General features: G+C 45.0%; 2 protein-coding genes and 1 long non-coding RNA gene across 10 annotated transcripts in view; 1 reads left to right on the top strand and 2 right to left on the bottom strand.

Annotated features, from left to right (window-relative positions):
- The window catches only part of CLIC6 (chloride intracellular channel 6), a 100,152-nt gene extending 78,643 nt beyond the window's left edge, over positions 1–21,509 (bottom strand). For 2 of the 5 annotated variants that reach the window (XM_038581426.1, XM_038581425.1), the window contains exons 1-2: positions 21,212–21,509; positions 20,355–20,495 (exon numbers count right to left, since the gene is read on the bottom strand). Coding sequence is in view for 2 of the 5 variants with exons in the window: in XM_038581424.1 (XP_038437352.1) it covers positions 20,355–20,357 (3 nt within the window). In the remaining 3 variants the exon portion in view is untranslated. The remainder of the gene's footprint in view (positions 1–20,354; positions 20,496–21,211) is intronic. The other 3 variants (XM_038581424.1, XM_038581428.1, XM_038581429.1) reach the window with 2 other exon arrangements.
- On the bottom strand, positions 638–16,378 carry LOC111093555. 3 transcript variants are annotated; one of them, XR_005382327.1, is made up of 4 exons: positions 15,228–16,375; positions 13,855–13,996; positions 12,122–12,249; positions 638–843 (listed from the first exon to the last, which is right to left on the bottom strand). It is a non-coding gene; the product is annotated as an uncharacterized LOC111093555 (long non-coding RNA). The 3 variants fall into 3 exon arrangements; XR_005382325.1 differs by having other exon boundaries at positions 12,122–13,996; positions 15,228–16,378; XR_005382326.1 differs by lacking the exon at positions 638–843 and adding an exon at positions 10,940–11,380 and having other exon boundaries at positions 12,122–13,996; positions 15,228–16,378.
- Positions 21,510–21,759: 250 nt separating the features above from the next.
- Positions 21,760–27,812, top strand: part of RCAN1 (regulator of calcineurin 1) — a 94,140-nt gene continuing 88,087 nt past the window's right edge. The window contains exon 1 of one of the 2 annotated variants that reach the window (XM_038581430.1): positions 21,760–22,094. In XM_038581430.1, the coding sequence (XP_038437358.1) occupies positions 21,852–22,094 (243 nt within the window). In that variant the 5' untranslated portion in view covers positions 21,760–21,851. Of the gene's footprint in view, positions 22,095–22,470; positions 22,622–27,812 lie in introns of those variants that run through there. The other variant, XM_038581433.1, reaches the window with a different exon arrangement.

Genomic DNA, 27,812 nt, shown 5'->3' with positions numbered 1-27,812 from the left:
CACAGTCTCTGCTGTGCTGACATCTTGCATTGGTGAGGTACATCTCTGTTACTGAGGAGCCAATATTGATACATTATTATCATCTAAAGTCTATAGTTGACCTTAGGTTTCATTCTTGCTGTTGTAGATTCTATAGGTTTGGACAAATGTATAATGGCACATATCTATCATTATGATGTCATGCAGAGTATTTTCAGTGCCCTTAAAAACTCCTCTGTGTGACACCTATTCATCCCTCCCCGATGCCCCCATCCAAGCCCTGGCAACCACTGATCCATTTTCTGTCTCCATAGTTTTGCCTTTTCCAGAATGTCATGTAGTTGGAATCAAACAGTATGCAGCCTTCTCAGATTGGCTTCTTTCTCTTAGCAATATGCATTTTAGATTCCTCCCTATATTTTTGTGGCTGGAAAGTTCATTTCTTTTTAGATCTGAATAATATTCCATTATCTGAATGCACCACAGATTATTTAACCATTCACCTGCTCAAGGACATCTTGTTGCTTCCAATTTTTGGTAATTATGAGTAAAACTACTATAAAGACTCATATGTAGGTTATCACATGGACATAAGTTTTCAACTCGTGTAATAATAAGGAGCACAGCTGACAGATTGTATGGTAAGACTAAGCTTCATTAGATGATCTTTATCAAGAGGGTTGGCTGGAGTGTTTGACTCTGCTCCTGGGCACAGTCCCTGCATTCCTGGAAGGAGTGCCTCTGCAAGCTCAGTTGGCATCTTCAAAGGACACTGGTGTCCCTGGAGCTTCTTGTCCACCAACAGAGCGACATGCTACCGGTGGAGCACAGTCCCAGAGAGCCATTCTGCACTGGACAAGATGACTAGAAGGAAGAATTCACCACAAAAGAAAGAACCAGAAGTAACACTCTGCCACAGATCTAATGGATATGGATTTAAATAAGATGTCAGAGATACAATTCAGGATTACAATTATAAAATTACTGGTGGCTCTTGAACAAAGCATAAAAGACTCTATAGAGTCTCTTACTACAGAATTGAGATCTAATCAGGCCAAATTAAGAATATTTTATTCTTAATAAAATCTAAACTGGATGCTCTAACTGCTATAGTTAATGAGCCAGAAGAGAAAGTGAATGATGTAGAAGACAAGTCAATGGAAAGGAGGAAGCTGAGGAAAAAAGAGAAAAACAAGAGCCCATGAGGAGAGACTCTAGGAATTATGTGACAGTTTGAGAAAGAATAATATAGGGATTCCAGAGGGTGTAGAGAGAGAGAGAGAGAGGACCAGAAAGTATATTTGAACAAATCATAGCTGAGAACTTCCCTAATCTGGTGAAGGAAACAGGCATTCATATCCAAGAGATAGACAGGATCCATTCCCAAAATCAACAAAAACTGATCAACATCCCAATATATAATAGTGAAACTTGCAAATTTCAGAGATAAAGAGATAATTCTAAAAGCAATTTAAGACAAGAGATTCCTAACTTATATGGAGAGAAATATCAGATTAACAGCAGATCTATCCACAGAGACCTGGCAGGCTGGAAAGGGCTGGCAGGATATATTCAGGGTACTAAATAAGAAAAACATGCAGCCAAAAATACTCTATCCAGCAAGGCTGTCATTCAGAATAGAAGGAGAGATAAAGAGCTTCCAGAATAGCCAGAAACTGAAAGAATATGTGACCACCAAACTGGCTCTGCAATAAATATTAAGGAGAACCCTGTAAGTGAAGGAGGGAGCCCAAAGAAACAATCTGCAAAAACAGGGACTGTATAGGTAATATCATGACACTAAATTCATATCTTTCAATAGTGACTCTGAACGTGAATGGGCTAAATGATCCAGTCAAAAGACACAGGGTATCAGACTGGATAAAAAAGCAAGACCATCTATATGCTGTCTGTGAGAGACTCATTTTAACCTAAAGGTACCTTCAGATTGAAAATGAGGGGGTGGAGAATAATTTACTATGCAAATGGACCTCAAAAGAAAGCTGGGGTAGCAATCCTCATATCAGATGAATTAGATTTTATTTATTTATTTATTTATTTATTTAATGATAGTCACAGAGAGAGAGAGAGAGAGAGAGAGAGAGGCAAAGACATAGGCAGAGGGAGAAGCAGGCTCCATGCACCGGGAGCCCGACATGGGATTCGATCCTGGGTCTCCAGGATCGCGCCCTGGGCCAAAGGCAGGTGCCAAACTGCTGCGCCACCCAGGGATCCCAGATGAATTAGATTTTAATCCAAAGACTGTAATAAGAGATGAAGAGGAACACTATATCATACTTAGAGGGTTGGGACGCCTGGGTGGTTCCCAGGTAAAGTAAAGAGATACATAGATAATAATACATTAATAATACGAGACTTCAACATGGCACTCTCAGCAAAGGACAAATTTCCTACGCAGAAGATCACCAAAGAAATAAGGGCCTTGAATGATACACTGGACCAAATGGATTTCACAGATATATACAGAACATTCTGTCCTATTACAACTGAAGACATATTATTCTCAAGTGCACATGGAACTTTCTCCAGAATAGACCACATAATACTGGGTCACAAATCAGGTCTCAACCGATACCAACATACTAGGATTATTTCCTGCATATTTTCAGACCACAGTGCTTTGAAACTAGAACTCAATCACAAGAAGAAATTTGGAAAGAGCTCAAACACTTGGAGGTTAAAGAGCATCCTACTAAAAGATGAATGGATCAACCAGGAAATTAGAGAAGAATTACAAAGATTCGTGGAAACTAACAAAAATGAAAGCACAACTGTTCAAAATCTTTGAGATACAGCAAATGCAGTCCTAAGAGGGAAATACATCTCAATACAAGCTTCTTTCAAAAAAAATTGGAAAAATCTCAAATACACAAGCTAACATTACACTTAAAGGAACTGGAGAAAGAACAGCAAATAAAGCCTAAGCCAAGCAGAAGAAGAGAAATAATAAAGATCAAAGCAGAACTCAATGAATTAGAGACCAGAAGAACTGTAGAACAGATCAACAAAACCAGGAGCTGGTTCTTTGAAAGAATTAATAAGATAGATAAACCCCTAGCCAGAATTATTAAAAAGAAAAAAGACTCAAATAATAAAACCATGAATGAAAGAGGAGAGATCACAACCAATATCATAGAAATACAAACAATTTTTAAAACGTATCATGAGCAACTATACACCAAACAAATTAGGCAATCTGGAAGAAATGAATGCATTCCTGGAAACCTACAAATTACCAAAACTGAAACAGGAAGAAATAGAAAATCTGAACAGACCAATAACCCATGAGGAAATTGAAGCAGTCATCAAAAACCTCCCAAGAAACAAAAGTCCAGGGCCAGATGGCTTCCCAGGGGAATTCTACTGAACATTTAAAGAAGAAATAATATCTATTCTACTAAAGCTGTTTCGAAGGATAGAAATGGAAGGAATACTTCCAAACTCGTTCTATGAGGCCAGCATTACCTTGATCCCAAAACCAAAGACCCCACCAAAAAGGAGAATTACAGACCAATATCCCTGATGAACATAGTTGCAAAAATTCTCACCAAGATACTAGCCAATAGGATCCAAAAGTACATTAAGAGGATTATTCAACACAACCAAGTGGGATTTATTCCTGGGATGCAAGGGTTGTTGAACATTTGTAAAACAATCAACATTATAGATCATATCAATAAAAGAAAAGACAAGAATCATGATCCTCTCAATAGATGCAGAGAAAGGATTTGACAAAATACAGCATCCTTTCCTAATTAAAACTCTTCAAAGTGTGGGGATAGAGGGAATATTTCTCAGTATCATAAAAGGCATCTATGAAAAGCCCACAGCGAATATAATTTTCAATGGGGAAAAATTGAGAGCCTTTCCCCTAAGATCAGAAGCATGACAGGGATGTCCACTCTTACCACTGCTATTCAACATAGTACTAGAAGTCCTAGCCTCAGCAATAAGACAACAAAAAGAAATAAAAGGCATTCAAATTAGCAAAGAAGAAGTCAAACTCTCCCTCTTCTCAGATAACATGATACTATATAGAAAACTCAAAAGACCCCACCCCAAGATTGCTAGAACTCATACAGCAATTCAGCAATGTGGCAGAATACAAAACCAATGCACAGAAATCAGTGGCATTTCTATACACTAACAATGAGACTGAAGAAAGAGAACCTAAGGAATCAATCCCATTTATAATTGCATCCAAAATCGTAAGATACCTAGGAATAAACCTAACTAAAGAGGTAAATGATCTATGCTTTAAAACCTAGAACACTTATGAAAGAAATTGAGGAAGACACAAAGAGATGGAAAAACATTTCGCACTCATGGATTGGAAGAATAAACACTGTGAAAATGTCTACATTACCCAGAGCAGTTCACACAGTCAATGCAATTCCTTTCAAAATACCATGGACTTTCTTCACAGAGTTGAAACAAATAATCTTAAGATTTGTATGGAACCAGAAAAGACCCTGAATAGCCAGAGGAATGTTGAGAAAGAAAACCAAAGCTGGCGCATCACAATGCCTGACTTTAAGCTGTACTACAAAGCTGGGATCATTAAGACTGTGGTACTGGTGAAAAACAGACACATAGATCAAAGGAGAGCACAGAAATGGACCCTCAACTCTATGGTTAACTCATGTTCGACAAAGCAGGAAAGAAAATCTACTGGAAAAAAGACAGTCTCTTCAATAAATGGTGCTGGGAAAATTGGACAGCCACGTGCAGAAGAATGAAACTGGACCATTCTCTTACACCATGCACAAAGATAAACTCAAAATGGTTGAAAGATCTAAATGTGTGACAAGAATCCATCAAAATCCTAGAGGAGAACACAGGCAACAACCTTTTTAAACTTGGCCACAGCAACTTCTTGCAAAACACATCTAAGAAGGCAAGGGAAACAGCAAAAATGAACCATTGGGACTTCATCAAGATAAAAAGCTTCTGCACAGCAAAAAGCAAAACAACAACAACAACAAAAAAACAGTCAATAAAGCTAAAAGACAACCTACAGAATGGGAGAAGATATTTGCAAATGACACATCAGATCCAGGGCTAGTATCCAATATCTATAAAGAATCTATCAAACTCAACACTCAAGAAATAAACAATCCAGTCATAATATGGACAGAAGACATGAAGAGACATTTCTCCAAAGAAGACATACACATGACCAACAATCACATGAAAAAATGCTCCACATCACTTGCCATCAGGGAAATACAAACAAAGCCACAATGAGATACCACCTCACACCAGTGAGAATGGCTAAAATTAACAAGACAGGAAATAATAAATGTTGGCGAGAATGTGGAGAAAGGGGAAACCCTCTTGTACTGCTGGTGGGAATGCAAGCTGGTGTAGCTACTCTGGAAAACAGTGTGGACGTTCCTTAAGAAGTTAGAAATAGAACTACCCCATGAGACAGCAATTGCATTACTGGGTATTTACCTGAAAGATACAGATGTAGTGAAACGATGGGACACCTGCACCCCAATGTTCATAGCAGCAATGTCCACAACAGCCAAACTGTGGAAGGAGCTGAGATGTCCTCTGACAAATGAATGGATAAAGAAGATGTGAGATAGATAGATAGATAGATAGATAGATAGATAGATAGATAGAATGGAATATTACTCAACCATCAGAAAGGACAAATACCTGCCAATTACCTTGACATGGATGGAACTGGAGGGTGTTATGCTAAGTGAAATATGTCAATTGGAGAAAGACAATTATCATATGATTTCACTCATGTGGAATATAAGGAATAGTAAAAGGGAAGGAGGGAAACTGGGGTGGGGGCGGGGGCTAGAGAGGAAGACAAACCATGAGAGACTCCTAACTCTGGGAAACAAAGGGTTGTGGAAGGGGAGGATAGGGGAGGGATGAGGTAACTGGGTGATGGGCATTAAGGAGGGTAGATGATGAGATGAGCACTGGGTGTTATACTATGTTGGCAAATTGAATTTAAACAAAATAGGAAAGAAAGAAAGAAGGAAGGAAAGAAGAAAGAAGAAAGAAAGAAAGAAGAAAGAAAGAAAGAAAGAAAGAAAGAAAGAAAGAAAGAAAGAAGAAAGAGAGAGAGAGAAAGAAAGAAAGGAAGGAAGGAAGGAAGGAAGGAAGGAAGGAAGGAAGGAAGGAAGGAAGGAAGAAAAAGAAAGAAAGAAGAAAAAGAAAGAAAGAAAGAAAGAAAGAAAGAAAGAAAGAAAGAAAGAAGGAAAGAAAAAGAAAGGGAAAGAAAGAAAGGGAAAGGAAGTGTTGGCTGATGGTAAGGAATTGTTGGAACATCTTCATCTCAATACCATCTACAACACTGGGGCTCCAGGGAAGGGATTTCCCCTGCATGAAAGGAACCCCCCAACACATATGCCCTTCCACCCCCACTCACTTGATTGATGAGGAAATGATCACCCTGAGCAAAGGTCTACATTGTGGGGGGGGAAAAACAGCCTCTGATTCTCTTCCAACTCAAAATAAATTCAAATACTCAGGTGAAGTGGTTTTAGTAGGAGAAAAAACTTTATCAAGTAAAATAAGCTGGTGATGGTGCTTCCACATTGTAGAGAGATGGTCTTGGTCTCACAAATGACTGAGAAACACCTAGACGGGCCCGTGAAGGGTAGTTGGGAGGGAGAGACAGGATGCTCCCCTCAGCTTGCTTGCACGGGGGCTCAGCCTGCCCCATCTCAACCCAACTTAGTAAACGTAAGAAATCCAAACAAATGCAGCCTTGGAGGAAGCTGAGAATCTCCAAGGAGCCATGTGGCTGAGAGAAGAGACAGCAGCCCTGGGGCCAGATTTAGCACAGGATTAGTGTGCAAACAGGGATTACGTGAAGTCTCTGTATAGGGAACAGTCATACCAGTCAGCGTACACAGACATGCACACCCTCACATGTTCACGTGTATATGCATGCACACGGACACACATACACACATGCACATATACACATGACCTCTACTCATGCATGTGTGCATATCACCTGCACATATATGCATGCACACATGTGTATACACACATATGCACATACTACCCACATATGCACGTATACATGCTGTGCGTGTGTGTCCATACAGATGTGTACATATGCACAGACATGCATAAACATGCAAGTTACACATATGCACATACACATAACTGCACGTGCACACAAATATTCATGATATATATGCACACACATATGAATACGCACATACACACAAATGCACACACATGTGCATACACACAGCAAAGAGAATACAGCAAAAATCCAGATACCTCTTCCAATATATTGACCAAGCTATCCGAGGGATACTAAATCTTTGCTCGTTGATATTGGTACCCCAAGTGAAGCCTTTCGCTCTGGCATTTTGGAGGACTGCAGGCTGCTAGCTGGCTCGATGCTATGTGACAGGCCAACAGTTACCGCACCAGAAACCCTGTCCCTCCTTGCACTGAGCTGCCACTCGGCATCCCCCCTGCACAAGAGGCCATAGGGAAATGTCTCATTTAACAGCAAAGGAAATGCGTGCTGGCCACCCAGTCCTTCTTTCTTCATGAAGTCAGGCTCACCAGGCATAAGACAACAAGCAAGATAAACCAGCAAAGTAAAATTGCTTTAGAGGCCACAGAACCAACTCAGCAGACTAACGAAGGGTTTTAATTGAACTAAAACTCTAGAGAGATATCAAGTCATAAAGCAATGATTTAAGAACAAAGAAGGTAGATAAAGAGAAGACAGAACAAGGAAGCTCTTAAAGCTTAAATACAGATTAGCTCCACTCCTCTCTGGTGGCAGGAGGCAGATCAGAGGTGACTTGGGGGTGCCATGGAAAAGAAGCTTGAGGAAACTCACCAGCGATGCATACGTACACTGTCATTCACTCTCTGGATCGTGGTGACGGTTTCACGTATGTCAAACTTACCAATTGCACAGTTTGAATGTGTTTAGAGTATGCCAGTTATAGCTCCATAAAATGGTTTTATTTCATTTTTAAAATATTTCAGTTATTTATTTGAAAGAGAGAGAGAGAGAGGGTGAGAGAAGGAGCAGAGGGAGAGAGAGAAGAAGAGGGAGAGAATGTCCAGCAGACTCCCCGCTGAGCTCAGAGCCCATCGTGAGGCTCAATCTCAGGACCTGAGATCATGACCTGAGCCAAAACCAAGAGATGCTTAAAGGACTGAGCCGCCCAGGAGCCCCAATAAGGTGGTTTTAAAAATATACTTGCTGGGTGATGAGTACTGAGAAACTGTTGAATCATTACATTGTATACCCGAAACTGATACAACACTGTATGTTCATTATATCTCAATTTAAAAAAAATTATTCATTTACTCATGAGAGACACACACAGAGAGAGTCAGAGACACAGGCAGAAGGAGAGCAGGCTCCCTGCGGGGATCCCGATGCGGGACTCAATCCCAGGACCCCAGGATCATGACCTGAGCCAAAGGCAGATGCTCAACCAACTGAGCCACCCAAGGGCCCCATTATACCTCAATTAAAACAAAAAATGCTTGTTCCACAAAAAGCCATGTGAGCCCTGGAAAATGAATGCAAGTGTGAGGAAACTGATTAGGATGAAGAACCCACAGATCCCCTTTAAGATCTGCTTAGTTAGCCCCAAGGTGGGAAGAGAGGTGAATAGATGGTCTGAAATGCATACAGTCACAACATTGCTGTAGAATAGCTTTTTCTTATTATTTATTTATTTATTTATTTATTTATTTTTAAATTAATTAATTTTTTTTAGAATAGCTTTTTTTTTTTTAATTTATTTATTCATGATAGTCACACAGAGAGAGAGAGAGAGAGAGGCAGAGACACAGGCAGAGGGAGAAGCAGGCTCCATGCACCGGGAGCCCGACGTGGGATTCGATCCCGGGTCTCCAGGATCGCGCCCTGGGCCAAAGGCAGGCGCCAAACCGCTGCGCCACCCAGGGATCCCAGAATAGCTTTTTTGACAGGCTAAATAAAACATGTGCTCCTGAATTGAGCCAGACTGTCTGAGGGCTACGCTGTCTGCGTCCTCGCAGAGTGGCTTCAGGGTACTAAAGGATGCTTCAGTTCAGGTCGCCCAGCTTGCACTGATGGAAACTCTGAGAAGCAGTCTGATAAAATGCACTGTTCTGTTTGTTGGAGGGAGGTTGCCCATCATCTATCCATTCCCACAGTAGCCAGTTATCCCAGGCTTGGGGTTGGGATTCACAGATTCTTACAGGCAGGTGCTGTAATTACCAGATGTTGAACACCTGTGTGCCTGGCATCACGCAGCATGCAAGGAGAACCCCCAGCCTCCCCGTTCTCAGGAGGCTCGCGGTACAATGTGGAAGAAAGACAAGGAAGTGTTAGGATGCAGTATGATCATTATATTTGATAAAGGTGATAAAGAGAGCGACATACAGGGGACTGCACAGGGACACCAGATCTCACCTGAGGGGCTGGTGAAAGGAGGGAAAAAATTTAATGATCCTTATTTGGACCCCTGATCCTTGAAAGTTTCTGATTATTAACTCAACCATGAGTGAAGAAGTCTCCCAAGTTCCTGGTGATTAACTCAACCATGGGTGGAGAAGTCTCCCAAGTCCTTGGCTGTGCCACCCAGCTAAGGTGACCCACATAAGAAATGCCACGGCTCTGAACTAAGAGACTGGGGATGGGGATAAAGACAATGGGGTAAACTCAGCCAGTAGTATTCCACAGGAAGCGTGGACAGAATGTGGTCACCTGGAGTGGGGAATGGGGGAGGAGGGTGTAAAGTGTAAGGTGGAGGGAGCAGTTTCCAGAACTGCTTTCTTCCCTGGTGACTGGGCAGATGGCAGAGTGTGAATTGAAACAGAACACAGTGGGATGAGCGGGTTTGTTGGGAAAGATGATGACTTTCATGTTGGCCTTTTGATCTGACGTGTTCCTTGGAAATTAGCCTTTATGTCAGACGCCAGCCATGAGCTGGGGAGGTGGAAGGGGCAGAGTTTGCTAAAGCCCCATACAACCCACAGCCAGAAATCACAATCCCAGGTCAGAGTGAGACAATCCAGGTGGAAGAAGCAGTCCCTGATGGAGTTTCGTGCATTCTATTTGCCCTACTAGGTCAAGGTCACTCATTGGGATGAGTGAAAAATACTGGGACTTTTGTTTATATTGGTTTCCATCTTTAAAAGAAAAGGAAGAAAGAAGAAAAAGAAAGAAAGAAAGAAAGAAAGAAAGAAAGAAAGAAAGAAAGAAAGAAAGAAAGAAAGAAGAAAGAAAGAAAGAAAGAAAGAAAGGAAGGAAGGAAGGAAGGAAGGAAGGAAGGAAGGAAGGAAGGAAGAAGAAAGAAAGAAAGAAAGAAAGAAAGAAAGAAAGAAAGAAAGAAAGAAAGAAAGAAAGAAAGAAAGAAAAGGGAGGAAGGAATGTTGTGCTGCTTTTCCATGTGGATTAACCCTGGTACACATTCTCGCTGCAGGAGCCAGACTGGCAGGTGCCATGAGGATGCTCAAGGCACCCTGAAGGGGGCAGCTGGAGCTCCAGGTGGCGTGGGTTGACACAGCTCTTCACACCTTCTCTGCTTTCCAAATTTTGCTGTTCCTGCAGATCCCAAATTCCCATGAAGAGAATTTGCAGATTTTTAACCAAACTAATCCTCATGAAAATGGACAAGTGCCCTATAAAGATGCCTGCTAGACAATGGTATGCTTGGTGGCCAGAGACAAAGGGCCAGAGGCGGCACTTCACCCCGGGTGGGAGCAACGGCCAGCCAACTGATGGAGTTTGCACCTTGTCAGTCGTTTAAAATAAATATATAAACTTAACCTGGCCCTTCAGGGTCAAGGCGACTTTTAATAGTGAATGAGAAAAGAACCACTTTTCGCCAGAAACATGCACTATGGGGAGAACATTTTGAAAACAGTAGTTTGGAAAGGTTTCTATCATTAGTGATTTTACTGCCAACAAACGATGTGTGACATCTATCAGAGCTCTCACAGCTCACACTTTAAAACTTGGAAACACCATTTCCTAACCTGTTAAAAAGCTTCCAAGGGATTCTGTGCATTTCAAAATGCATTTGTGAAACATATAAAAATGAGTAACTTCCAATTAATTTGCAAGAGCAACTCACTGACATCAAGGAGCACGGAAAATTACTAATTGCATCACGTAATAGTAATAATAAATAATAACAAGCCCTGGCATGTTTGGCAGATGGGATTCAAACATGAATATCCTGATTTAGTAAGCGGAGTACATAATACCCACCATGTGGCTCATTATGATTTCCCAAAAGGATGAAGCATTTTAATCACATCACTCTCAATAAGACATCGTTAATAGGTAACAGAGTTACAGAAGATTTTTGAGAAAACAGAATATTTTCGATGGTTGATAAAGACTTGGCTCTTTTGATCTTCCAAGCTGGAAAAGATGAGGGTAAAAATAAGCATAAGGGGCATCTGGCTGGCTCAGTCAGTGGAGCATGTGACTATTGATCTCCAGGTTGTGAGTTCAAGCCCCATGTTGGACACAGAGATTACCTTAAAAAAAATAAAATAGGGTGACCTGGGTGGCTCAGTCAGTTAAGCATCTGCCTTAGGCTCAGGTCATGATCCCAGGGTCCTGGGATTGAGCCCAAATAGGGATTCCTGCTCAGCAGGGAGTCTGACTCTCCCTCTGCCTCTTCCCCTGGGTTTCCTGCTCTCTCTCTCTCTCAAATAAATAAATAAAATCTTTAAAAATAAATAAAATAAACATTTAAATTTGTATTTATTTCTCTTACACTTTTAATATATCCATTTCTATGTATGTTTTATAAAAAGCATCATGTGTACTTATGAATAGAGTGGAGACATAATATACAAATAAATGTTTTTAATTATATAATCTAGTTTATTAATATGTTATTACATACATTATCTGGATATATTTCTATATTCATAGACAACAGATGAACTTATATTAATAACTGGTATATTACATATCGCATATATTTGATACTGTTGATTGTGATTATTTTGTAGTATATGTTATATTATACATAATATATATAAATATATTTGTTGACATCTATTGATGCATATGTATATTATTATAATCGTGCACATATATGTACATACTGTGTGCATATATTATACCATACTACATTTGTAATCCTCCTACCTTTCCCTAGTGTAGTCACTCTTCCGCATTCCTGGAAGACTACTTCAAATTTTCTTCTCTTGCCTTTAAACTCTCAATGCCACACTCCTCATCCTCACCCTCAGATGATGGTGTCACTTCCTATTTCACTGCGAAGACGGGAGCAACCGCAGGGAACTTTCACCATCCCCACCTGCACCTGTACTGAGCTTGCTACCTACTCTCAAGGGCAATAAATAGATCCCATTCTCCCATCTGGACCCACCTCTCCACTCTTGTACCAGTGCCCTTCCTCCCATATGCACAGAGATGGCTCCAGAAATCCCCCTCCTCAGCCCAGTCATCAAGCTCTCTTTGTCTACTGGGTCATCTCCATTAGCACACAGACCTGGATTTCTCCCCCCGTCATAAATACAAGCAAATCCCTTTCTTTACTCTGATTTCTTCCAGCTTCTATCCCATTCCTCTGTCCACCCCTTATAGCACAGCCTCTTTTTTACAGTTACTTAGACAGACTCATTGAAGTCAATTCTTCTTTCCCCAATTAGGCATTTCTCTCCCACCATTTCTCCAAAATTTCTCTTGCCAAGACCAGTAATGACTTCCAAGATGTGAAATCCGAAACTCAGTTCCCAATCCTCCTCGAAGCTGACCTTCTGGCAGCATTGGACTTGGAAGACCCCTCTGTCCTCCGTGAAGCTCTCTGTCTCCAGTTTCCAGGACACCACCCCTGCCCACCTTCCCAGGCACCACCGCTGACTAATGTCTGAGCTCATACCCCTCCCCTCACTCCAAAGGGGATCTGGACAGCCTCATGACTTTACATTCTATCTAGACCTACATCTCCCACATGTATGCCTCCAGCCTTCTTCCCTAAACTCCAGATTCTCTACCCAACTGCCTCCTGGATGGCTTTACTTGCAAGCCTAAGTGGTCTCTTGAGCCTAAACTGCCCCAAAGTGAGCTCCTGATAATGCCCTCTCCCCAACCTGCTCCTCTCAGTCTTTAGGTAAGAGGTGGCTCCATCCCTGTGACTACGCAGACCAGCCTCAGAATCAGCCTTGTCCTCTCTCTTTCTTTAAGTATGGTAGATACAATAATGCGCCCTCCCCTACAAAGATTTCCATATGCTAAAACCCGGAACCTGTGAGTATGTTATCTTTGCAAATGTGATTAAGATAAGAACCTAGAGATGGGTAGATTCCTCTGGAATATTCTGGTGGGTCCAACGTAATCATAAAGGTCTTTATAAGAGAGAGGCAGAAGGGTCAGAGTCAGAGAAGGAGATGTGATGGTGGAAGCAGGGATTGGAGTGATGTGGGGCCATGAGCCAAGGAATGCAGTAGCTTCTAGAACCTGAAGAAAAGGCAAGATCAGGGACGCCTGGGTGGTTCAGCGGTTGAGCATCTGTCTTTAGCTCAGGGCGTGATCCCACGGTCCTGGGATTGAGTCCCACATCGGGCCCCCTGCATGGAGCCTGCTTCTCCCTCTGCCTATGTCTCTGCCTGCTTCTCTCTGTCTCTCATGAATAAATAAATAAAATCTTTAAAAAAAGAGACAAGAACATGAATTTTCTTCTAGACTCTACAAAAACAACACAGCTCTGCTGCCCCATTCTAGACTTCTGATCTTTAGAACTATAACTTTTTGTGTCCTTTTAGCCACTGAGCTCATCCTATTTTGTAATATCAATAGGAAAATAATGCATGAAGGAAATCCCATTGGCTGAACCTTCAGAATATAGAGAATCTTACCACTTTGTCTCCATTTCGGGTCTTCCATACTGATCCAAGTCCCCATCATTTCTCACGTGGGTTATTACAATAGCCTCCTGACTGGTTTCTAGCTTCTGTCCCCACACAGTGTACTGTGCAGAAAGCTCTTGAGTGAGCCTTCCTAATAGTTATAAGAAAGTCAGGTCATGTTAGTAGATTTCTGTTCAAACTCTCCACTGGCCCCTGTCTCAATGGGGGGTGAAAACCAAAGTCCTCATTGTGCTCTACAAAGCCCTGTAGGACCTGACCCTATCATCTCTCTGACTTGACACTCCTCACTGCTCTGATCACTCGCCCCAGCCACACTGGCCTTTGAATTATTCCTTCAACAGGTGAGGCAGCCGCTGCCTCAGAGCCTTTGCATTTGCTCCCCTGACTGGAATGTTCTTTCCTAGAAGTGGGTATGGTGCTTTCTACCTTCCTCAGGTCTTTACTTTTACATTATCTTTACTCTTTCTACTTTACTCAGGTCTTTACTCTTTACATTACCTTTCCCGGCCAACCTAGCTAAAATCTTTTCCCTTCCTGTACACACGCACACATGCGCACACATTCCGAGTTGCTCTTGCCCTCTTTATTTTTTGCTCCTTAGTATTAATCATCACACTTTTTATATTTATGATCAACATGTAAATGTATTTATCTTATTTATGGCTCCCCCCTCCCACTACTACCACTAGAAAGTATAGTTCATGAGAATAGGAATTTTTGTCTGTTTTGTGGATCACCATATTCCTAGCTTCCAAATGAGAATGAGAGTCCCTAGAGCCCTGGTAGGGTCAGGCCTGAATGAAGCTGGCTTAGTGTTGTCACTTGAGCCCTGCTCCATGTGCATTCATGAGCACTAGATCATCATTATTTAACACACCAGACACTGCTGTAAATCACAGGCAAATGAGATGTGATTTTCCCATGCTATAGGGTAAAATCAAAGAAGGAATCCATGACAGAGCTTAAAAACCATCCCTGAGGAAGGGCAATGGGAGAGGTACCAGTAATGTCCTACTCCACTCCCTAAAAGGAAATATCTCCTGTTGGAAGGATGACAGTGCCTTCAGCTAGACCTCAGGACAGGCTGGCACAGCACACATAGGTGCCTTCCAAGGATAGGCTGTCAGTAGACTGGGTATGAGGTGGGACCAGTTGTTAATGTCTCATCCATCTTGCAATCAGAAGAGAAAAGCTCAAAAAAAAAAAAAAAAAACACATAAAAGCTCATAAGCATAAGAGCTCACTGGTCCCCTAGACCTTGTTGGTTCACAACACTCTTGGGAACTTCCCAGGTGTAATCTAAAACTGGCCCCTCTACACAGAGGGTCAGGATATACCAAAGAAAGAGGCAGGCCACTCACAGCTGGTAGGTGGTGGGTTTAGTAATAAGCAAGAGAACTTGCATATAAATGGGTCCATGCACCCTAACACCAAATCTTAAAAGTTGATAAAGTGGCCCTAACCGGGTTCAGCCACGTGTACCGCACTGGTGTTCTCAACACCCCATCACCATCTCCAGGTGGTGTCTCTCCACCTCTGGGAGCCGGAATGCCAGTGGAATCCACATTCCAAAGACAAAGGAGGTAGTGAGGAGCTTCCAGGTGGCTGGGTCCAGTCACAGGTCAGTTGGCAGTCATGTCTTTTCAATAACCATACCCAACAGGTGGAGACCCTGCCCTGGTATTCATTCCCTGGAAACTGGCCAGAGGGGAAGGTCTATTTACCTGTCATCTCATTGTTAAAGGACTTTAACACCAAAGAGAGAAGGGGGTCTCCAAGTGGGAGACCCAGGGCCAGGAGTATAATTATTATCTTCCCTTCTGAGCCTCTCTTCTGTGCCAGACAGAGGTTGGACACTGTTTCTGGCTCCTCAACACTTCTGACAGGAAGCTATTTACATCACCTTTCTATACAAGAGGATTTGAGGAGCAGTCAAAGACGGTGGGTGATTCCCCCTTGACCACAGAGATTTAACTAACAGACAGAACTGAAACTTAGACCAGGGATATACCTGTCTTATGAAGCCACACAGGAGATTGCATAACACTATGACAGGACTCATGATTTTAGCTCAATACAAAGGAAGACCTCACGATGACCTCAAGATGGCCCACATGGCACCCTGGATAACCACCCAGGTCCAGTTTCTAGGGCCTTCCTGAGGCCTGGCTGCATGGCTGCGCTTGGCTACCGTAAGGCACCGTACATTTAATTTAAATTATCTCCTGCTTAAACCTGGCCCCAGAGGTTTTGGTTTCTTGCAACCAGAAGAACCCCAACTCCCACAAAAACCACACAGGTGTCAGCTACCTTGAAAGAGAACTTACAGTGATATAGAAGCCAGGGAACTTTCTAAATGTGGAAAGGCAAAGGGATCAAATTCCAATATTTCTCTCAAAACCTGGTTTATAAACTCTAGCTTTCTGATTTAAGAAACATCCAAAGACCATAGAAAATAACAGGGATTTTACAAGTGCATTTTGAGAATGAAACTGAATTAGGCTTGATCAGGGGGAAGGTTCCTTTCCCTAAAAAAAGGAAAAAAAAAAAAGTCCAAAATAACAACAACAACAACAAACCAGTATATATTTTTATTCATTTTACAGGAGGTAACAAAACCAAATTTTCAAATGAGGTGTTTGAGGTGTTTACTCATTTGAGCAGCCTTTGGAGCACTTCATCCTTTGTAATAGCAGACACTCAGAAAGTCAGCTATTTGCCTTCTATCTTAAATAAAATGTTTAAATGTCTATAATTTCTCGAGCGTGCAGAAATGCCGTTGGTTCATTTAATAAGCATTCAGCGAGTGCCTACAGCACATGGCCCCCTTCAATTTCCAGAACAGAATAGAAAGCAATCGAAAGTGTCATCCAGTGAAACTATCCCACCTGGCAAATGAATAGGCTGGCTTATCCGGGCACAGGCATGTTTGCATAACTGGGCTGCACTAAATGTAAGAGACAGATGCTAAGAACAGAAATAACCAACCGTGGCTTTCTGAGCGGCTCTTCTCTTCTATTCGGTCATCACAAGGACTGATGTGCAGGAAGGGGCTAGGGGAGGAAAATGCACTGGGGAAATGGGAAGATTTGTTTGTGAAAATGTGTGTCCCTTCCCTCATTTCAAAAAAAAAAAGCTCTGAGAGCAGCTCTTTGCCCACGTTGATCTTTTCCCTTTGGGGTTTCTGAACATCTGGATCGAATCTGCTCCTGCGAGCCAAGGAGAAGGGAAGGCTCTGTATTAGATGCCCTCCCAGGAAGCAGGGGTAGGTCTTGGATTCTATAACCACAGGTGGAAAAAGATGACCAGCTAACAGTTCCCGAAGGACACGTCAGCAATTCTGTACCTGTCTGATGGTACAACAGCTCTTAAAATATTGCCTCTAATTTTGATGGATTTCAACCTTAGAAACATCTGCGACCAAAGTTAAGTGGCATCTTTTGCTTACTTTCCACCTGTGCTGTTGACAGCATATTTTCTGTTTTTTTTCTTCCTTGGGAGAGGCCACACTGATCGTTGGCGTTAGGGTCGGTGAAAGCATAGACATAGGCGTCTGATTGTCTTCCATTTATAAGGCATGACGAAGATGGCAATTACTATAAAAGTTTATTTTCTTTTTTGTTGATGTTGTTTTTTGTTTTTATTTTTATTTTATTTTTTTAATTTTTTTATTTATTTATGATAGTCACACACAGAGAGAGAGAGGCAGAGACACAGGCAGAGGGAGAAGCAGGCTTCATGTGGGGAGCCCGATGTGGGACTCGATCCCAGGATCCGGGGATCACGCCCTGAGCCGAAGGTGAAGATGCTCAACCCCTGAGCCACCCAGGCATCCCTATAGAAGTTTATTTTCTAAGTGGAAGGGAGAATCTGACATTTTATTACCAAGTATGCTGCCTGCAACAGGGCAAGAACCCAGGCACACATCTAGATGCAGAAGACGTGACGTTAATCCTAATTATTGAGAGATTCCGTCATTTTGCTCTGATATGCAAGAGCTCTCCATCTTTCACCATCATGCCCAGTCCTGGCCTTGAGACCTGAGGGTGGGTCCTTCCTTAGGATCATCACCTTGGCCTGCATTTTAACTCCAAGCACCTCCTACCTTCGCTCTCAAATTCCTGTCCCATCCCTTCATTTCTTTCCCTCTCATTTTTCCCTCTCCTCTCCCTTTCCCTTTTCCCCAGTTTTTCTTTGGTTCCTTCCCATTTCTTCTGTGTCCTTGAGTCCCAAGGGGCAGAGGCAGGGCAGGATGAGAGCAGGGGTGGTGTTCTGCTTTGCCATTTGCTGCCCGTTTGCCTGTGGGAGGGTCATTCCCTCTCTCTGAGTTAAAGAACTGGGAGTCATAATACTTGTTTGTGAGGATCATGTGAGCTAGTTTATGTCTACACCCATTAATTAAAAGCTACCCAAAAGAAATCGGTATTATCATTGGGATCACCCAGTCAACTAGGAAAAAAATGTCACTGTCTCTGATTTGCTGCCTGGAGAGGGAAAGGAGAGAGATAGTGGTGGGAATCCAAAGTCACAGGAGGAATACGTGATTGTGTCTGGGTCTCAGTGCTGGCTGACAGCATTCCAAAGTCAGGGACAGGTGACTTTGTCTTTCCCACTCGCCTGAGCTTGAACTTGTGCCTTTCTCTCTCAGCTCAGCAGCTGGCCAGCTGCGATGGCTGGCTGTGCATGCATTTTGGGTTTCTTTCTCCTGGTGCGTTTCCCCGCTCACGAGCATTGTCCACAGGTCCTCTCTGCTTGCTCTAAGCAGCTTAGGGTAAGCCCGGATTGAAAGAGCGTCCTGTCCTAAGGGTGATGACAACAGAGACCCACCCAGCAACGGGTTGGCTGGGTGTTGTTTTTCCAAAACTGGTGCCACATCCCCTTTGTTACCCTTTTCAGAATGTCTGGCCGAGTTTACAGAGAGTTTTCAACTCTGCAATGTCACCCACTGTGCCACAATTCATCTGATCCCCTGTGGCCTTTAGCACATGCTCCTTTTGGTAAACACCAGCTTTATTGAGATAGAATTCACATACCATAAAATTAACTCTTTGAAGTACAATTCAGTGACTTTTAGTATTTTTACAGAATTGTGCAAACATCACCACAATCCAGTTTTAGAACATTTTCTTTACCTCTCTCCAAAAAAAAAAAAAAAAAAAAAAAAAAAAAATCTTTATGGGTGCCTCAGTAGCTCAGTCAGTTAAGCATCTGCTTTTGGCTCAGGTCATGATCAAGGGGTCCTGGGATCGAGCCCCACCTCAGGCATGGAGCCTGATTTTCCCTCTCCCTCTGCTTGCTGCTCTGCCCCCTTGCGCTCTCTCTCTATATCAAATAAATGATAAAATTTTTAAAGAAAATACCCTTCAGCACTTACTATATCTTCTCTCCTCTCCCAGCCCCTGACAACCACTAATCTACTTTCTATCTCTGTGGATTTGCCTCTCTTGGACATTGCATATAAATGGAATAATATAGTATATGGCTTTTTGTGACTGGCTTCTCTCACTTAGCTTAATGTTTTCAAGGTTCATCATGTTATACTGCGTATCAGAACCTCATCCCTCTTTATGGTTGAATAATATCTCATTGTATAGCTGTACATCTGGCTTGCCCATTCATCTGTTGGTGAACATTTGGGTTGTTTCCACTTTGGGGCTATTTTTATTTTATTTTACTTTATTTTATTTATTTTTGAGAGAGAGACAGAGAGAGCACCAGTGGGGGAGGGCAGAGTAAGGGCAGAGAGAGAGAATCCTAGGCAGGCTCCACATTCAGCTCAACGGGACTACTTTTAATAACAATGCTATGAACCTTTGACTATTGGTTTTGTGTGGACGTATGTTTTCATTTCTCTTGGGTTCATACCTAGAAAGGAATTGCTGAGTCCAAGAGTAACTCTATGTTTAACTTTTTCAGGACCTGCCAGACTGTTTTTCCAAAGTGGCTGCACCATTTTACATTCCCATCAGCAATGTAGGATGGCTCCTCCATTTCTTAATCCTTAGATCACATTCTATTTCATCAATTATCTCTGCATGCATATTACTACCCCACTTGGATTTAAGCTCTTGGTGGCCACCCATCGCTGTGAGATTGCCACAATGTCAATCATAGCACACAGCATGTTCTGAATAAATCTGTTATTAGCTGGACATATGCTTTTTTTAAGTATTTTATTTATTTATCCATGAGAGACACAGAGAGAGAGGCAGAGATATAGGCAGAGAGAGAAGCAGGCTCTCCTGCAGGGAGCCCAATGAGGGACTTGATCCTGGACTCCAGGATCACGCCCAGAGCCAAAGGCAGACGCTCAACTACTGAGCCACCCAGGAGTCCCAGATATACTTTTTATTATAATTGCTTACAATTCATAACTAAATAGGGAAAGCCTACCTTAGGAGAAAATACAGGTCTGATTTTACACCTTCCAAGGAACCCTATACACATAAACAGGGTTACCATGTACTGGGCCCTTCCTGGACTCTTACCATATATGACCCCACTTTTCAGATCAGGAAACTAAGACTCAAGTTACTCGTCCCAGTCATTAACAGCAAAGCTGAAATTCAGACCTAGGTTTTCACTGCATCACGTCGTCTTTCACGGCGAAGGAATTCCATCTATTCTGCCTGCCAGGGGAGAGAGAGAGAGAGAGAGAGAGAGAGAGAGAGAGAGAGAGAGAGAGAGAAGCTGTTTTGAGAACTTGTGCATTCCCTCTATAAACTTCCCCAATGGTAGGGGCCGATGTTTTGTTCCTTTCATTATCTACCTCCTCTTGTACATAGCACTTAGTGGTAACTCAAACATTTACTTCTGATTATGTGAATTTTGAACAATGCTAGAATGACTAATAAGCTGAAATATAAAAATAACGTATTGCCGTCAACAGCCTAGTGCAACGATAAAAATAAGGTACTGCCGTCAACAGTCTAGGGCAACGCTCACTGCGTCTATATGCGATCATATACGGTAAGCATCTAACCGCTCGCCTTCCCTCTATAAGCTCCATGATAGGGACCGATGCTTCGTTCCTTTCATTATCTATCTCCTCTTGTACATAGCACTTACTGGTAACCCAAATACTCACTTCTGATCATATAAATTTTGAACAATGATAGATAAGCTGACTTATAAAAATAAGGCTGGTGCAACGCCTGCTGCGACTATATGCGATCATATACGGTAAGCATCTAACCGCTCGCCTTCCCTCTACAAACTCCCCAATGGTAGGGACCGATGCTTCTTCCTTTCATTATCTATCTCCTCTTGTAGATAGCACTTAGTGGTAACCCAAAAATTTACATTGTTTAAATTTTGAACAATGATGACTAATAAGCGGACATACAAAAATAAGGCTGGTGCATCGCCTGCTGCGACTATATGCGATCATATACGGTAAGCATCTAACCGCTTGCCGATAGCCACGGAGCCACAGCCAAAACTGAATCTCGCTTAAATCCCCCCAGAGTTGGCCTGCGAGCCTCCAAACGTCACCGCCTGGGGAACCAGAGAAGCGCTGCGGCTCCAGGTACCATCCGGCGCCCAAGACGCTGCCTGGCGCCGCGCAGCTGACACCAGCCGCCGGAAAAGTGGAACTGGCTGAACAGGCCTTTGCCCCTAACCAGTATGGCCACCGCGAGGCTTCGGGTTGAGGGCGGTAGCATGAGGGTCACGTGAGGACAATCCCGTTCCCTTATTGGCTTCCTCTCCTGGAAGGGCGGGGCACCGTCGACCGCGGGGCGGGGCGGCCTTAAAGGGCCCGCCGCTAAGCCCTCCCGAGCTCCGCCCCCGGGGCTGGGCGGGGCCTGCGCGCGGAGGCCGCGTCGGGAGCGGGGCGGGGGAGCCCCGGTGAGCGCCGCCGGCAGCGACGGGAGCCGGAGGGGGTGAGCCGCCGAGTCGGCGGGCGGGAGAGCGCGAGGGGCGCGCGCGCGAGCCCGGCCCGGCCGACGGGGGCGCACGGGGGGCGCGCGGGCTGGGGCGCGGGGATGGAGGACGCCGTGGCCGGGCCCCGGCTCCGGGCGGCGGCCGAGGCGGCCGAGGCGCGAGCGCAGCCCGGGGGGACGCTTCGGCCCTTCGCGCCGTTCTCGGGGGCGGCCGAGGCCGACGAGGGCGGCGGCGACTGGAGCTTCATCGACTGCGAGATGGAGGAGGTGGACCTGCAGGACCTGCCGAGCGCCACCATCGCCTGCCACCTGGACCCGCGCGTGTTCGTGGACGGCCTGTGCCGGGTGAGGGCCGGGCCGTCGGGGGAGGGCGGAGGGCGGAGGGCGGAGGGCGGAGGGCGGACACTTGTTGCCCGGAGGCGGCGGCGCGGGCAGCCTGTGCAGCCGGGGGCCCGGGGCAGCCGGTGCAGCGCGGGTCGCCGCGCGCGGGCCGCTCCTGGCCGGGCGGGGGCGCGCTCCCCGGGGCTCCCGGGTCCCCGAGCACCTGCCGGGCCGGGCCGGGCCGCGCGCGCACCCCGAGGCGGGGCTCCGGGCGCAGCGCCGTGGACCGCGGCTGGTCCTCGCCTCCCGGAGACGCGGGTGCCCCGGGGTGGGCGCAGCGGGGGGGGGGGGGGGCCGGGAGCGCGCACTGCCGCCCCCGGGGCACGCTGCACCGTCGCTCTGCGCTTAGTAACTCCTTTGGGGAAGGGGGCTCCCCTCATTCATCGGGAGCTGGGAACAGACGTGCAGCGGCGACGTGACTCACTGTTCATAAATAGGACAACGTCCCTGCATTCTCAATCTGCACTCTTGGAAGAAAAGCCAATGTTTGGGTGAGGATCTGTGGTTGCTCATTATCCTGTGGCTGGCCAGTTTTGGTGGAACAGTGTTGGGGAGGGCAAAGGGGGGGGAATGGGGAGGGGGAAGGGACCCATTCTCTAGGCCCTTACAATAGTCAGGAATCTTGCTACGTGAAGGGGTGACATGCCACCATCGGGACACTCAGTACATGAGGAGCTCATTTTTAATTATTATTATTATTATTATTATTATTATTATTTTAAATAGCTACCCAGTTTAGAAACTTAGGAGGGTGAGGGGGCAGGTATGAGTAATCAGTGGTGGTGGCGTGGCGGGGAGGAGGAATTTATTTCAGATCTGCAATTAGCGTGCACAATAGAATTTGGACAACGGAGGCATTGCAGAATAAAGCCTGTCTTTGAGAGATATGCCTCAGGAGGAGAGCAGCTGTCAAAAAAAAAAAAAAAAAGTGATGCTTTCCATGCTTGGCTCTGGGTCTGCGTATACTGTCAATGAACTTGTAGTTGAACGCCGCTGCCAAGAGGAACACCACTGGAGAACAGAGAATGCGTGCTCGCGTCCCATTTGTTTGTGATTTAGGTGCCCATCCACTTTCAGGAAGGATTTAGAGTGGCGTGTGCTTAGGGAAGCTCCTGTGCATGCTTCCTAAAGCAACAATCGTGGTAATAAATACAGGGTCCCACTCATCTTATTCTAAGACCTTTTCTCTTCCTGAGAGCAAGGTCTAGCCAGCGCTATCAAGTCTCTTTCCCAGGGGTCCCAGGCTGTCTTTCAGATGGAGCAGGGTCAGGTCATGTAAGACTGTGCCTATTCGCTTGGGTGTGTGGCATTTTCATAGTTTTACAGTCTTCCCGGTAAGTGTTGGGGACATTCCTGAAATTGCTTTGCATGAAATTTTGTCCACTTTGCAGGCTATTCATTTTAACAAGTGTTGGAGACTCCACTTGGGCCAGGCACTGTTCTAGGCTCTGAGGGGGAGAGCAGTGAATGGAATGGCAACCTTGTCTTTGGGGCTCACCTTTTTGTTGGGGGCAACAGACTGTAAACAAATATGACATGTGTCAGGAGGTGAGAGTGCTATAGGAAAAAAGTAAAAGGGAGAAGATAGGGCAGCCCGGGTGGCTCAGCGGCTCAGCGGCTCAGCGCCTGCCTTTGGCTCAGGGCGTGATCCTAGAGACCGGAGATCAAATCCCACGTCGGGTTCCCTTCTTCTCCCTCTGCCTGTGCCCCTGCCTCTCTCTCTTCGTGTGTCTCTCATGAATAAATAAATAAAATCTTAAAAAAAAAGGGGGGGGAAGATAGGGAGGAGGGAGTGGAGATCTGGGAAGGAAGGGAGGATGATGTTTTATATAAGATGATCAGGGAAGCACTTGCTAACAAGGTGGTATTTTGAGCGGAGACAGTGGGCTAGCATCCAGACCTTTATTTATTCTTTTGCTATTTATTGAACGCTTACTATGTTCTCGGCAGTGGTGTAAGCCTGCTGGGTAGAGTGTTAAACACGATGAGCTTCCTTCTTATGCTCTAGTGAGTGAGGAGGGGTCAGATAATTGAGAAAAGTAAGTGAACCGGGTAATTTCAGAGAGTGACAAGCACAGTTGAGAGAGTAAAATAGGATAATATGCTAGGGAATGACCAAGGAGGGGACAAGGGCGGAGTCGTATCAGTCCTAACAGGTCCACTGTGATGGTTCAAGTTAGTAAAGAACAGGTTAATCGGGGCAGGATGGGGGGAGTCAACCAGGGGTGTTGGGTTGAGGGGTAGAAGTAGCTGCCACAGCCCTAGGAGAGCGGCTGCCTGGCAGGAGCTGCAGGTGTCAGGGGGTGGGATTGAGATGCTAAAGCAGAGAGTGGCAAGGAGGAAATGCCCACACTTGCCCTGGCTTTCTGATCTCTTTGGCGGAACCCAGCTGGCAGCCAGGAGGCCAGGGAGCCCCAGCAATAGGGTCCATAGGTGGGGTCAGCCTTCCAGAGCCCAAAGCAGGGTAGGGATGGCAGAGCGAGGCCCCGGGGACAGTGCAGGCAAAGAGGACATGCAGAGAGGGGTCAGCGTGGGGCCACTTTAGATGGAAAGGCCCCAGAAGGTCTCTCCGCACAGCTTGGACATGCTGGCAGGAAGAAGCTCCTTGTGTAGATTTTGCATGGCCCGCGTCCAGGCAAAGGGAAGAGCAGATACAGAAGTTCCAGGGCCCTGGTGAACTAACCGTATCCAGAGGACATGAAGGGACCATTGTGGCCAAGTGAGAGTAGGGGGTGGCTGAAGGTGGCCAGAGCCGAGGAATGGTTCCATGGGGGGAGGGGAGACCTTGGCAGCCATGGGAGGGGTTCAGATGTTATTTGTTTTGTTTTTTTTTTTTAAAGATTTTATTTATTTATTCATGAGAGGCACCCACAGAGAGAGAGGCAGAGACACAGGCAGAGGGAGAAGCAGGCTCCATGCAGGGAGCCCAAGGGGGCCCCGATCCCAGGTCTCCAGGATCACACCCTGGGCCGAAGGTGGCACTAAACCACTGAGCCACCCGGGCTGCCCCAGATGTTACTCTTAACAGCAGAGGCTGAGTGGAGAATGTCTCTTGGGGAAGGAGGATGGGTGGTCAAGAGAGGAAGCCAGGAGACCCCTTGGCAGTGGGTCTTTGGTCTCTTGCCTTTCCTTGTCTGTGGGAGCTATGAAGGTGTTTGGATTTGGGAGGAGGTGTTGGAGCGAAGCACAGAGCCTCCGCTTGAGCCCGTCTTCTCCTTTCGAGGGTCAAGAGCTTCAGAATGCGGGGGCGGGAAGCTTTGTGCAGTGTTGGTTGCACATCCATAGGCTCCTGTAAGATGTCAAACTATTGGTGCAGACACAAAATTCACTGGGCTAAGGGAGTCCCAGGCCCTGAAGGCAAATAACTCTGCAAAACTAGGCAGTGAGAGCAGAAATCACTGTGGGGGGCCTTCGGTGAGCCTTCCAGTAAAAAGAATTTCTCATTCCGCTAAAACCATCCCTCTAGGTGGGAAGGAGTGGCTTCTGGCGGCCTTATTATTTTAAAGGCCGTTCTCCCAGAAGCCCGCGTGATCACAGCTTGGGTGGTGTAATGAAAATGTCCTTCTACGTCAGGTCAGGTCAGTATTGTCTGACCCCCAAGTGGGCTGACCCCCAAGTGGGCAGATCCATCCATCACTGCGTTGCTGACAAGTCCCTGTGCTGGGGATCTGGCTGTCCCCTGGGAACCAGTCTCTTGGAGGGTCAGCTGGATGAGTGGTGGTTAGTCTGTTAGGGCTGCTAGAGACACCACAGACTGGGTGGCTTATAAGCAGCATTTATTTCTCACTGTTCTGGAGGCCAGTGTGTCCTCTTCTGGGTTGCAGACCTCTCACTGCCCTTCTGTGGTAGAGGGATGAGGGAACTGGGAGTGTAGGACTTTCTCATAAGCCCTGGTCCCATCCCCTGGCCTCACCTCTGGGTGACCTAACACCCCCTACAGGCCTCCCCTCCTCATACCATCACCTCCCGGGGTTAGGATGTCAACGTAAGAATTTAGGGGGAATACAAACATCCATACATGGTAGATGGTGTGAAGGAAAAAGACCGGGCCAGACTCCTTTACCTATGTTCATATTATTCTCTAACCATAGTCTTGATAGTGAGAAATCCATCTGAACCACCAGAGCACTTGGGGATTTCTGACCATAAACAGTTAGGTCTGATAGTTTGTTTTTGTTAGCCGGTTCATCATCAGTGCTGTAAATAATTTATAATAAATGTGTTCATTAAATGCTTATCTAAGAAACAACTGAAATTGTATCATCATTAATTTCAAGTAATAATACTAGAGAGATTCACGCCATTACGAACGAGTGGAAATTTTTATTAAAAGATTGTTTTCAGGGCGCCTGGGTGGCTCAGTCGGTGAAGCATCTGACTCTTGATTTCGGCTCATCATGACTTCAGGGTCATGAGATCAGGCCCTGTGTTGGGCTCTGTGCAGGGTATGGAGCCTACTTAAGGTTCTCAGATTCTCTCCTTCTCCCTCTGCCCCTCTTTCTCCTCTCTTAAAAAAAAAAAAAAGATTATCCTCTCTTGTACAAATATTAACCTAGCATATCCCATTACTGTTCTCTTTTTGCAAACCTTTTTTTTTTTTTTTTCCCCACTGAGAAAGCACAGCAGTGATTTGAACCAAGAATTGCAGGTGCTTTGGCTTGTTGGTGCTGGTCCGTTGGTTTCCTCGAATAAGACCATTTATTCAGTCCTCATCAAGCTCACCAGAAACTTAGGAGTTCTCAGATAATAATCGGTGAGTTTCCGGGCAGCAAGTGTAGTTCCATATGGCAACAGAAATGAATACCATTTTTCTCGTTGCCTGAAACATGAATGTATGTTTGATTGATTGAGCTTTGCCCGAAGGCTAAGTCAGAAAATATTAATCATAAGAGAATTTACTCTTCTCTAGTGAATAAACTCCCCTCCCTTAAAACAAATGCCCACTTAAGATTTGTGATACTGACATGCCTTTCTTTGAAAAACGGGAAATACTCGGAGAGCCATAAAAGGAGCTTGAGTGGTGGCCTTAAATTCTTTATATTAGGGAGGACTCCAAGCAGATTGTACTTTAGCTGCACAGGAGAGTCCCTGGAGACATTTAAAAATCAGCCAGGGGGGAAAAAATTAAATAAATAAATTAATTAATTAAAAAAAAATCAGCCAGGCTGGGGGCCACCCTGACCAACTCCAGTCTTGGGCTGGAAACCACTGGGAACCACCTTTTTTTAGGCAAAAAGTCCCCCTCATTGCGAGGCAAGGTTGAAGACCACTGTCCTACCTGGAAGGGGTTTTGCTTGACCAGAGGCGTTGTTGTGCCATGAAAATATCATTGAATAATTGACCATTGGGTTCCATTTTTTTTTTTAAAGATTTTATTTATTCATGAGAGACACAGAGAGAGGCAGAGACACAGGCAGAGGGAGAAGCAGGCTCCCTGTGAGGAGCCCAATGCGCGACTCAATCCCAGATCCCAGGATCAGGACCCTCATGAGCCACAGGCAGACACTCAACTGCCAAGCCACCCAGGCGTCCCCTTTGGGTTCCATTTTGAGCCACATCTGTGCCTTGATTTCCTTGAGTCTAAAATAGGAGTCAGGCCCTTGGTCTGGCGCCTCCCTTCTCTGAGTGGTGTTTGACCTTGTAGCTGGAAAGCTGGATGATTGGCTGTCAGCCCTGGAGCCC

Source organism: Canis lupus, chromosome 31 (assembly GCF_011100685.1).
Source record: "Canis lupus familiaris isolate Mischka breed German Shepherd chromosome 31, alternate assembly UU_Cfam_GSD_1.0, whole genome shotgun sequence".
NCBI lineage: Eukaryota > Metazoa > Chordata > Mammalia > Carnivora > Canidae > Canis > Canis lupus.
The sequence above is the reverse complement of the archived record's forward strand: the minus strand, read 5'-3'. Positions and strand labels throughout refer to the sequence as shown.